Genomic DNA, 11,676 nt, shown 5'->3' with positions numbered 1-11,676 from the left:
GACATAGAAAGGGAATGGACTGACTATTCTTGGGGGGAAAAGGGGTGTGGGAGATGCGGGAAGAGACTGGACAAACATCGTGCACCTATGGATGAGGACAATGGGTGGGGAGTGAGGGTGGAGGGTGGGGTGGGAGCTGGAAGGAGGGGAGTTATGGGGGGGAAAAAAAGAGGAACAAATGTAATAATCTGAACAATAAAGATTTAATAAAAATAAATAAATTAATTAAAAAAACAAGGGCCTGTGGCTTCAGCATGTGGGAGCAGCGGCAGCAGGAGTGGGGATGCCAGCAGACAGGGGACCAGGGGCGGTGGCAGGAGTGACTGGGCAGGGTCACGGAGGATGGGCTGAGACCTGCCCCTGTGCCTGCCATAGCCTCGCTGCCCACAGTTCCTTTCAAGGTGCACAAATACGTACACTGGGCCCCTAGTGGGAATATAAAATGGTGCAGCTGCTGTGAAAGATTTTGGTGGTTGTTCTGTATGATCCAGTAAATCTATTCCTAGGTATACACCCCAAAGAATTGACAATAGTGATGCAAATAAATGTGTACGTGAGTGTTCATAGCAGCACTAGTCATAGTAGCTAAAAAGGGGCAACAGGCCAAGTGTCCATCAATGGATGAGTGGATAAATGAATTGTGAGATATATATATATTAGAGGCCTGGTGCATGACTTTGTGCATGGGTGAGATCCCTCTGGGTGGCCTGCAGAGATGGGGCCAAAACTTGCAGTCCAACGCCACCTGCAGCTCCTACCTGCTGCTCGCTCTCATCCTGGCCTCACTGTGCCTGCCTCAGGCTCACGCCCAATCAGTCCCAATTGGGAGAGGCTCACACTGCCACAGCAGTGCTCACCAGCCATGAGCCTGCATCTGGTGCCCTCTCAAGGGGATGTTGGAGAGCTGAAACGGGCTCTCTGACATCCCCTGAGAGGTCCTGGATTTCGAGAGGGTGCAGGTCAGGCTGAGAGACCCCACTGGTGCATGAGGGAGAGACCACGGGAGGGCTCCAGGATGTGTCTGGCCCATCTCGCTCAGTCCCGATCAGCTGGACCCCAGTGGTAAGCTAACCTACCGGTCAGACCATCTGCCCCCTGGTGGTCAGTGCACATCATAGTGATTGGTCGACCAGTTGACTGTCTTCCCCCTGGTGGTCAGTGCACATCATAGCAAGCGGTTGAGCATCTTTAGCATATCATTAGCATATTACGCTTTGATTGGTTGTTCGATTGTTCTGCTGTCCAATCTATTTGCATATGACCCTTTTATTATATAGAATATATATATATGAATATTATTCAGCTACAAAATGGAATGAAGTACTGACACATAATACAATGTAGATGAGTCTTGAAAACAAGATGCTAACTGAAAGAAGCCAGTCACAAAGGACTACATAGTGTATGATTCCATTTATGTGAAATATCCAGAATAGGTAAATCCACAGCAGTGATGAAGATTGGTTGTTGCCAAGGGCTAAGGGGGAGGGGTAATTAATGACTATGGGATTACCTTTGGGTGATGAAAATGTTTGAAAGATAGAGGTGGTGGTTGCACAATACTGCAAATATACTAAATGCCACTGAATTGTCACTTTACAATGGTTAATTTTATGTGAATTTCACCTGTTTTAAAATGTTATGTTTATATTAAATTAATTAAATAGATATTTTATATATTTACTAGTTTTATTTATTTACTAGAGGCCCGGTGTACAAAATTTGTGCACAGGTAGGGTCCCTAGGCCTGGCCGGCGATCAGGGTCGATCTGTGGGGTGACCAGCAGGCCCCTGCTGGCACCCGACTTGGCCGGTCTGGCGCCACCTGCTCGCCAGCCCTGCCCCCCGCCGCCACTGCTGTGGGTCGCCTCCCTCTGCGGGACGACCAGCAGAGCGATTGGGGGGAGGGCACTCGCACCCACCTTGGCTGGCCTGGGACCTGCAGGCTGGGGGCAGCTCCTGCGTGGAGAGTCTGCTCCCTGGTGGTCAGTGAGCATCATAGCAACTGGTCGTTCAGCTGGTCATTCCATGGTTTGGTCTATTTGCATATTAGGCTTTTATTATATAGGATGATATATATAAAACTGAAGGGCACATAGTATTTTAAGTCTTCTGAGTAGAATTGTAGATTTATTTTCTTTTTCTTTCAATAAGTGCAAATTTCATTGAGAATAAGGGTAGTTTTTCAAAAGTTATTGTAACATGTAATGGATCACAATCCTTCTTTGCACCTCTGGAGGTTCACACAGCTACTCTAAGGACATGTAAGCAACACAGATCTCTGGTGCTTTGCAGCTCTTTAGAATCTGCACGATTGGCAGTATCTTTGATTGTTTTGTCTGGAAGTGTCCTGAGTCCAAGTTAATAGGAGGAAAGCTGGAGAGAAATCAGTGATGGCAGTGTGCTGTCCTGCTCGCATTTCAACTGCAGTCATGGCACCAGAACCCAGGAATGAAAGTAAGGGGCTGGGAGGAAGCCTTCCCGTCCCTTATCATCCTTAAAAAGAACTCATACTTTTTTTTTTTGCGCCTGTGAGCCTAATACTGCTAAATTGTTGATGCTGCTTTTGACCCTTGAGCAAACTTTTGAGTCTGTAGGCCTCTGTCCTCTACTCTGTAAAAACCACGGGCTGGACTGGCAGAGCACTTTGCCTCTAATGTACTGAGCCTGCACTGGCCCCCAAAGCAGGAGCAGCGTTTGTTCCTTTTGTAAAGAGGTTCTGGGTCAGCCTCCCTGCTTCACAGCCTGTGTGCCTAGCCCAGTCACTACACCCAAGTCCCAGGCAGGCCAACTCCAGATATGCAGCAAGACCTGAGCTTTCCTAAAATTCAGGTTGGGGCGGGAGCTGCCATGTCTTTGGGGAGTAGCCTCCAAGCTCTCTTCACACCTTCTGGGTATCACACTGGCATGTGAGGATGTGATACCCGAGCTTCCTGTTTTTCTGTAGGAGTACTCTGTCACCCAACAGGTACTCATTGTGTTTTAGGACCTTTTATTCTCTTACTTGGTAATGTTCAGGACATTTTATATGATCTGTAATTAAAACCCAAGGAATGAAAATATGGTGAAGCCTGTAATTACAGATTCTATGTAACTCTAAGGAACGAAGTTTATAAATGTTTCTAAATGCATTGTCTTGTGTCCCGTCCTAAAGTACTGTCTCCAGCCAGGTGAAACAGGGGTCCACTTTATCCTATTTAGAGCAGGTCCTCAGTATCCATCCCACTTTTCCAAGTAACCAATCACCCAGTGCCCAGGATCTGGCCCACACAGTCAACTCACTGCTTTTACAAAACTGTTGTTTGCAGCTTCCATCAAGATTGATGGTCTCTGCTAGAAAAAGCCCTCCCGATAAAACTACCTGATGCTTCGGGAAGTTCATTTTCACACAATAGATTACTTATTTAGTTATTGCAGTCACTTTTTAGAGAAATAATTTGTTCAGTAGCTAAATCAATTGCCAATTCAAGGGTCTTTTCAAGTTCTGATTCTGTCTTCTTGTGTTCAGGTGGCTCTGAGCAAATGACAGTATTTCCGTATTTTAATTTCACATCTTTTAAAAATGGATAGTTGGAACCAAAGAATAACCAGTAAAAAATCTTGATCATAAAAAGCAGTTAATATATTTCACAGTAAGTATAGCTTTTGGGGGGACAACTTGTCAGTATCTGACAAAGTTGTAAAAGCAAGTTTTTTGACTAAGCAATTCTACTGAGGTAGACCTACACATGCCTAAGAGAAATGCACAGTTCACTGCAGTATTGTTAGAAATAGCAAAAAATAGTAAGTGTGCATAACCACCAGTAAAGGTATGATCGATATGGGGCATCATACTATGGCAAGTCAATTGTGACTAAAAAATAAATACCTCATAATTTACAAGGATCTCCACAACTCCCTTATATTACTACTCCCCTTTTTTTTAGTGGATGACCAATATATTCAAATATATAGGATCTAACCAATGGACATGCCTAAATGCACGTGATTACATTCCTCCTGGTAGATACATTTCAGATTAAAACCCACTGGAAAATGGGTGTTATATATCCTGGAGTGTGGTATGTTATGCTTGTCACTGCGTGTTGTGTGCTTTTTTTGTGACATGGTGTATCATTAAATTGCAGCAGTCCTAGTGCAATACTTTGCCTTATTACTCCAGAGAGCAACTTGGCTCAGACCCAGGGAATTTCCCAAGTTATGGCAGGGTTAGCACTGGTGTTCACATCTTTGCTTGGAAGAGGACAAAACCAGCTTGTATCTTTTGTTCCATAGATATCCAAATTGTTTTCTGGCTTTTATGTAGCTGTAAAAGAATTTCAAGAGCCATTTGAAAATGACAAAGCATGTGTGTGTGTGTGTGTGTGTGGATATATATATATATAATTTTAAATAACTTACCACAGTCCCTTAATAAAACAGCCAATGGTTCACACTTGGGCAACAGTTATTTCCAAGATTTAAGGTTGTACCACCTAGATTTAAGCCAACCTATATTTAAGCCTTCATCATAGATTATGTGATGCCAAAGAAATTGGCCACAATTTTATTTAAAAATCTTATTTTTTGTAGTTTCCTATATTGCTAGATACTACACTAACATCTGAGCAATAAATATAATTCCTTAGGCAGTGAGGGAAATATTTGTCAAACAGCTACTCAACGCACTTATTTAAATTCTTAGCCATGATGCATAGGATTCAGAAAAGATTTTTCGAATTTCACTGTAAAAAAAAACTGATATGGCAAATCAGCACCTTGATGGGAGATCACCAGAATACAACCCAGCAATAATTCTCAATCTTTGTACAGGTAAATTAGGAAATCGGGTATCAGGTTAAATTTCCAATCAGTATACTGATTTTTTAAAATGTAGAAAATCTAATATTGTCTCCCCCCCTTCATTTACTTGAGTTTTGGACGTCCAAGTTCCAGGGGTTACTGTTGAAACAGTAACGATTTTCAGAGTGAAGAGGATTTTTATCCATTTTTTCCTCTTAAGACCTGAGGCAGTTAGCCCAAAAACTTTATTCAGATTCTCAGTATCTTAAGTTTTCATGACACACCCACTAAAATTAGTTTCCTTGAGAATGTATTCACTTTTAAAGGGATCAGACTTGCTGGCAACTGATCTTGAAATTGTGATTCTATAGCCATAGAAACTTATAAATCAGAGAGGATAGTGACTTGTTCCTTCTAAACATTTTTGATCAATTTGAACACAATGGCAACCTTTCTATTTGAGGTTCTCATTTGGCTTATATTTATCACTATCCTTGCTTTTAAAAACTATCTTGTTTAACCCAACATTCTGAAAGTAAAATTAGTTTTCCCTCATTTATATATTTAGTATCCTCCGAGATCACTTAGAATGTGACAAAAACCTGGTTTTTCATCAGCCCATTAACCTATTTATAAGCATCAAATATTTTTAAAGAAAAACTCTGCCAGTCTGTATTTAGTGTTGCTAAGTTATCAGAAACAAGATTAAAATATGTATGTATATAATAAAATCTTAAAATCTCAAGTGAAAGCCATTTAACTAATATGTAAAACCTCTGCAATTAGTTTATTAGTATCATCCAGGACTCAGATGTTCAGTATTCCTCCTGAAATTACATAAACAAATGCAAATGAAAATATCCAAGTCAAAATTATATAACAAAACAGCACTCCATCACAAAAGCGTGTAAAATTACAAGAACGCTATTTTAAAACACTGGCACCGTTAAGAGAATGTCAAAAACCACAAAATTGCCAAATTGTTTCCTAAACAGCTAAGCAGATAAACATGACCCTAATGAGTTTTGAGTTTTATAAAAATCAAATTCAAAAAAATTGGACAATTCAATCTGTGATACAAAGTTTACTTCCCTCATGTCTATTTGATTTTATAAAGGGGAAAACTATAATTTGGAAAATATACTCAATCTTAAATGTGGTATACAATTTTAAAAGTTGGCCCAATTAATTAAAAATACCTTTAATGGAGTCTCAAGTTTCCTAAGCAATCCATATTTAGATAAATAAGACATTTAGTCAGCACTTTTTTTTTCTTCAGAGCCTTTGCCAGGACTAATGTCAACAAAAAACTTCATACCGCAGTCTTGTATTTTAAGCTCACGCTTTTGGGGATACATTCTCAGGCCTTCTTTAATGTGGGAACTGCAAACTTAACTGCCATTACATGGTAATGGGAGTTAAAAAAAATGTCAAGTCCTCATGTAAAGATTAGAACATACTTTTCTATTAGTCCTTCAAGGACAGACTTTCAAATGTTTGATTCTAATAATCCCATGCTGTGAGTAGAGTGGTTACTTTTCACTTTGTAGATGTGACTGGGTTATGTGAAAATTATCAACTGACCAAGACTTTGAGTTTGTTATGGATGAAAACTGTCTCAATTCAACTCTCATTACCCTCATCACAATTATGCAGGGTGTGTAGACAAAAGCTTTTTATCAGCTAACTATATGAAAAGATAAACACTGTAATTATATGATCCAAAATGGGCAAAAGCAAGACTAGCTTCCCCTCAAGAAGAAAAATGTCAGACCTATGAAAAGGACAACAATACTAATAAAAAAAATTGTATTTACTTAGAAGCATTCAGAATGTCAACAAAACAGCTGCAACTTTTTTTTTTGCAATTACAGAGTGGTATTCAGTTAACAGAACAACAATTATTTCGTATAAGCTGCATCAGAGACAACTGAAGATGAAAAACTACCATCCCCATATATAACTAATTTGTGCTGTGCACCAACAAGAACCTGCTTTAAATTTCCATGCCAATTTACAACCCCCATACTGTACCAGGCAAGGTTAGTGGCTATTGAAAATACCACCAGGACAGGGCTATCTAAAGACACATTCGGTAGTGTGTTAACTATACAAAAAAAGACACTGTACAGTTTAAAAACAAATCTTACACAGCCTTACATTTCAATTTTTTTTCTTTAAAAGGAGTGAGTTGTGTACAGGGGGGTTAAATGCTTTATAGACAAGAAAAAAAAACTGCGCTAGAACCAACTTATTCATCATCATCATCTTCTTCTTCATCATCTTCTTCTTCATCTTCCTCCTCCTCTTCCTCCTCATCATCTTCCTCATCTTCTTCCTCTTCCTTCTTTTTCTTGCTTTTTTCAGCCTTGACAACTCCCTTTTTGGCAGCATCAGGCTTTCCTTTAGCTCGGTATGCAGCAATATCCTTCCAAGATAAGGGCAGGAGAAATTGGTAGGAAAGACAATACAGTTAAAGTATGGGGAGAAATAAAAGCAACATGGGAAAACCTGATTTAAAAAAAAATCAAGATCCCAGTTATGCTAAAATACCACACATCTGAAGGCTCACTCTACGTCCACAAACAACCAAGACTTTGAAAAATGCATATAAAAATGAGATGATTATAATTCACGGTCTAATATTTGCCATGTTATGCCTCACTGAAGTGAAATTATGCACATGCTAACATTTCTTTATTGAAACTAGAAGGTAGAGACTTTGATTAAAGGGTAGACACTGCCACCTTCTGAATGCAAAAAAGCATTCTACGGGTTTATATTGTCAGATCCTAATCCATACACAGTAAAAAATTTTATCTTAAAAAAAAGTAATTTATCAAGTAAGCATGCAATTAAGGTTAAGAAACAATCTAGAAAAGAGTACTTTCCCCCCAGAATAAGAAGATAAAATTTAACTTTAATATTTTAATTCAAAGTACAGGGGTTATAGACTTTCCTTCACATCAATTTATTACAGACATTAACTTTTTAACTTAAAATTGAGTATTCTGGGGTTACCTAAGGCAGAGAATATAAATGTTTCAGGGCATGTTTATGAAGAACACAATCTATATTATTTTTGTTCAGCCTACTTTTATATTGTATACCTAGACCATTTAAAATAACTAATCATCTGACTCAAACTACCAAAACTTCAACATATTTGGAGATATTGGGGAATAACAAACCCAGTTTAAATGTACCTTTGCCCAAGGCAAATAATATAAAGTAAAAACAAACAAAAAACCCCAACACATTTCCATTATAATTTCATATTCTACTAATTTAAAAGATGGAAAAGGACTTAGGCTCATATCCAGTGAACATACTACACATAGTTGTTATACTAACAACAAAAAACCAGCATTATACCTCAAATTTTTAGAAACCCCTAAGAAAATAGAAATTAAGGCGAGGTACCAAGATTACCTAATTACACCAAGCAAATCTATACTCCTTACCTTTTCATATTTCTCCTTCAGCTTAGCAGCCTTCTTTTCATAAGGCTGCTTGTCATCTGCAGCAGTGTTATTCCACATCTCTCCCAGCTTCTTTGCAACGTCACCAATGGATAGGCCAGGATGCTCTCCTTTGATTTTTGGGCGATACTCAGAACAAAACAAGAAAAAGGCCGAACTACAAAGAGAAATTTAATTTTAGAAGTTTACTGTCAAATGTGTAGTTTACTTATATATAAAAAACTGCTTCTAATTTCTAGCATGCATTGGGTAGGGTACAAATATAATATGCTAATCATGATATGCTAAATATCATAATATCCTTCATAACCAAAGCCTGATTTACAATTATTTAACATGATACTACTAGTTGAATAGACACTATTTTAATATTAATGTTAGAGCTCCAAAAAGACATTCTGCAAATTAAGTATTTCAGATATTTCTTGAGAAAAGACTCAAAATGACATTTACAAATATATTGGGTGAAGAAAGCAAATACCAAGTTCAAATGCTGTGGCTAAACTCCCATCCCATAGGAATTTTACTTACAACACTTAAATATACCAATGTGAGCCACTATTAGCTAAGCAACTTTGCTTATACACTCCAAACCCACAAGGTGGCTTGCTGAATTTGTGATTTTACTGCAAAACACTTCTTGAAAGAAAAATGGCAAGATACTTACGGAGGCCTCTTGGGTGCATTGGGATCCTTGAATTTCTTTTTTGTTTCCCCTTTAGGAGGAATATAAGTTTTCATTTCTCTCTCATAACGAGCCTTGTCCGCCTTTGCCATGTCTTCAAATTTTCCTTTCTCCTTAGCAGACATGGTCTATAAAAAAATTACTTGTAAACTTTAAGTTGATAACATTTTAATAAATTATCCTCAAGTATTAAAATGAATAAAACCAGTGAGTGTCCTTTGTTATCGAGGAGCCCAACATTGCCACTCAGTATGCAAACGGACATAGGCTCCACTCTTTTTTGTGCGTTTTAAGCCCTCTTACCTTCCACCTCTCTGAGCACTTCTTAGAAAACTCTGAGAAGTTGACGGAAGCATCTGGGTGCTTCTTCTTGTGTTCCTCCCGGCAAGTTTGCACAAAGAAGGCATACGATGACATTTTGCCTCTCGGCTTCTTAGGATCTCCTTTGCCCATGTTTACTTACTTTCCTTAAAAAAGAAGAGAACGCTCAATGTTAGCAACGAGACTGACATTTCGGAGCACTAACTTCTTGGCGTGTGTATGAAACTAAGGCGCTGGTCACTTAGCACAGAGTGACATCAGCTCCCGCAACACCAAACAAGACATGGTAGCGATCTGCGCTTCCTAGCAGAGGCGACGCCACGCAGAAAACGGTCCTCCGGTGTGATCCCAAAAAGTGCACACACGATGGTACTCACAGTGCTTGTTACTCATTTGTTCGGAATGGAGACCTCAACGGTCATTTAAATTTTTTAAATGTACAAAATCGCTTAAAAATCAACGAGACCAAATGTCAGGAAACTAACGTGTGGACGCCAGGACTTGAACAGGTAGGGATCCGGCGAGCAGCAGGCCCCCGCGGCAGGGCCTCGCCACTCAAAGTTTCGTGGTCGCTCGGGAGCACTCGCGCGGCACAAACTTTGCCGGGAGGAGGGCGGGCGGCTGCCCCGCCGGGACCCGGGCTGGGGCGGCTCCGCCGCACCGCGAGGCAGCGCTTCCCAGCGGCTCGGCCCCGAGACGTGTTTCAGCTCTGACCTGGCACGTCCGGCCTTAAGTTTCTCCGCGTCAACACGGATGAGGGACAAAAGCCACTCCTGCGCCGGCTGACCCCCGCCCCCACACGAGTCTTTTTCGTCCGTCAAAGTTGGGGCGCCACGCGGAGCGGGCTCCCAGCGTCGGGGCTCCGCACACCTTCCCGCCACTGGCCCCCCGGAGTCCGGGGGCGGCGGCGCAGGCCCGGGCCCGCCACGTGCGCCCGCCGCCCCCATTTTGTCGGGCTCGCGAGGGAGCAGCCCCGCTCGAAATGGGGGCTGGCTCCGCCCGCGGCCGCCGGCCCGGCGCGCACGGAATGGCCGCTGCGCGTCTTCCCCGCCTGCGCCGCCGCGAGGGCGAGCGCGAACATGGCTCCTTCCCTTTGTGTGTGTATGTGTGTGTGTGAGAGAGTGAGTGAGTGAGTGTGTGTGTGTGTGTGTGTGTGAGTGCGAGCGCGGGCGGGCGGGGTGGCGGCGCGCTCCGGCGCACGCTCGGCCATTGCGGCCGGGGGGAGGGGCGGGGGGCGCGCGCCGGACCCTCCCTCCCTCCCCTCCCCCCGCGCCGCGCCCGTCTCCCTCCGCGGCCCGCGCGCCGCCACCCCCGCACGGCGGACACGGGGCCGGGAGCGGAGAGAGGAAAAAAAGTTGCCTCGGAACTGCGCGCCCCGCTCCCCCGCCCGCCCGCCGCCTTGTTTTCTCCCCGCCGGCAGCGCCGGGCGAGTCAGCCATGTTCCAGCGGGCGCAGGGCGCCGCTCCCCCCGCCGCGCCGCCGCCCGGGCGCAGGCCGCCGGGCCCACCGCGCTGCCCGTCCGCGCCCGGCTCTGCGGCGGCCGATGCAGCCCGAGGAGGCGCCGCCGCCTGCCTTCCCGCCGCGGCCCCGCCGACCCCCGCGCACGGCGGCCGCCCGAACGCTCGGCTCGGGGGCTGAAAACACGTTAAAAATGTTTTCAATAAAAATATCTATTTTGCGCCAGTTGGCGCGGACGCCGGCGGTGGGCGGCACGGGCGCGGGGCTACGGCGCTCGGCGGCCGGGGCCGGGGTCCGGCGCGGGGCAGGGCTCGGCGCCCCAGGCTCGCTCCGTGCGCAGTTCCCCCCCGTCCCCCCTCATCCGCCTTTGTGTGGATCCCGACCCGCCGCTGCCGGCCGCCGGATCCCGCCGCCGCGCGAGCCGGGCGCTGCCGGAGGCGCCCTTCCCGCCGCAGCGCTGCCCGGACTCACCCTCAGCGAGCACACAGTCACCCAGTGCCCGGCCGGCTCGCACTTGCCCCGGCGCTGTCTCTATGGAGCTCAATGTACTGCAATGGCTGTGAGAGCGGGAGCCAGACGCAGCCTCCTCACTCTCTCCGCTCTGTAACATTACTCTCCAGCCAGCGCGCCTCCTATTGGCTACCGCCAACTCACGGAGCCCGATCATTGGTCCGCTCCCTCCCATTGTCCTGACCAGAGCCCGTCGGCTATTGGCTGTCTTCGGGGACACGTCATCAAGGATTGAAACAGCGCGCAAATCTGAATGTGTGTGGATGCCGGGCAAGGAGGCTGAGGCGGGAGAGGCAGAGGCAGAGGCAGCTGCTGCTACGGGAAAGCGAGCTCTATGGTGTATGTGCATGTGTCTAACCCGAGCCGGCTCCACGCCGGAGCGGCCGCCGGAGCGGCGCAAGCCTGACTTCTCCACGAGAGTCTCTAACTCCTCAGGCA

General features: G+C 44.4%; 1 protein-coding gene across 2 annotated transcripts; it reads right to left on the bottom strand.

The window, feature by feature from the left end:
• Positions 1-6,577: 6,577 nt before the first annotated feature.
• HMGB1 (high mobility group box 1) lies at positions 6,578-11,339 on the bottom strand. 2 transcript variants are annotated; one of them, XM_070409391.1, is made up of 5 exons: positions 11,200-11,339; positions 9,253-9,416; positions 8,932-9,077; positions 8,247-8,421; positions 6,578-7,210 (listed from the first exon to the last, which is right to left on the bottom strand). In XM_070409391.1, exons 2-5 carry the CDS (start codon positions 9,400-9,402, stop codon positions 7,034-7,036), a joined length of 648 nt encoding a protein of 215 aa, XP_070265492.1. In that variant the 5' UTR covers positions 9,403-9,416; positions 11,200-11,339; the 3' UTR covers positions 6,578-7,033. The 2 variants fall into 2 exon arrangements, with proteins under 2 accessions (XP_070265492.1, XP_070265491.1); XM_070409390.1 differs by lacking the exon at positions 11,200-11,339 and adding an exon at positions 9,756-9,855 and having other exon boundaries at positions 7,168-8,421.
• Positions 11,340-11,676: the final 337 nt, after the last annotated feature.

The sequence above is a fragment of the Myotis yumanensis genome, unplaced genomic scaffold (genome assembly GCF_028538775.1).
Source record: "Myotis yumanensis isolate MYYU_CA2020_CCGP unplaced genomic scaffold, mMyoYum1.0.hap1 SCAF_3, whole genome shotgun sequence".
Classification (NCBI taxonomy): Eukaryota; Metazoa; Chordata; class Mammalia; order Chiroptera; family Vespertilionidae; genus Myotis; species Myotis yumanensis.
This window is presented reverse-complemented; position numbering and strand designations above follow the sequence as displayed.

Excerpts from the sequence above, each read along its gene's own strand:
- HMGB1 (XM_070409391.1), bottom strand. The coding sequence starts at position 9,402 with ATGGGCAAAGGAGATCCTAAGAAGCCGAGAGGCAAAATGTCATCGTAT. Across the intron at positions 8,422-8,931 it reads AATGCACCCAAGAGGCCTCC|TTCGGCCTTTTTCTTGTTTT; the intron begins GTAAGTATCTTG and ends TTCTCTTTGTAG. Across the intron at positions 7,211-8,246 it reads TGAAGGAGAAATATGAAAAG|GATATTGCTGCATACCGAGC; the intron begins GTAAGGAGTATA and ends TTATCTTGGAAG.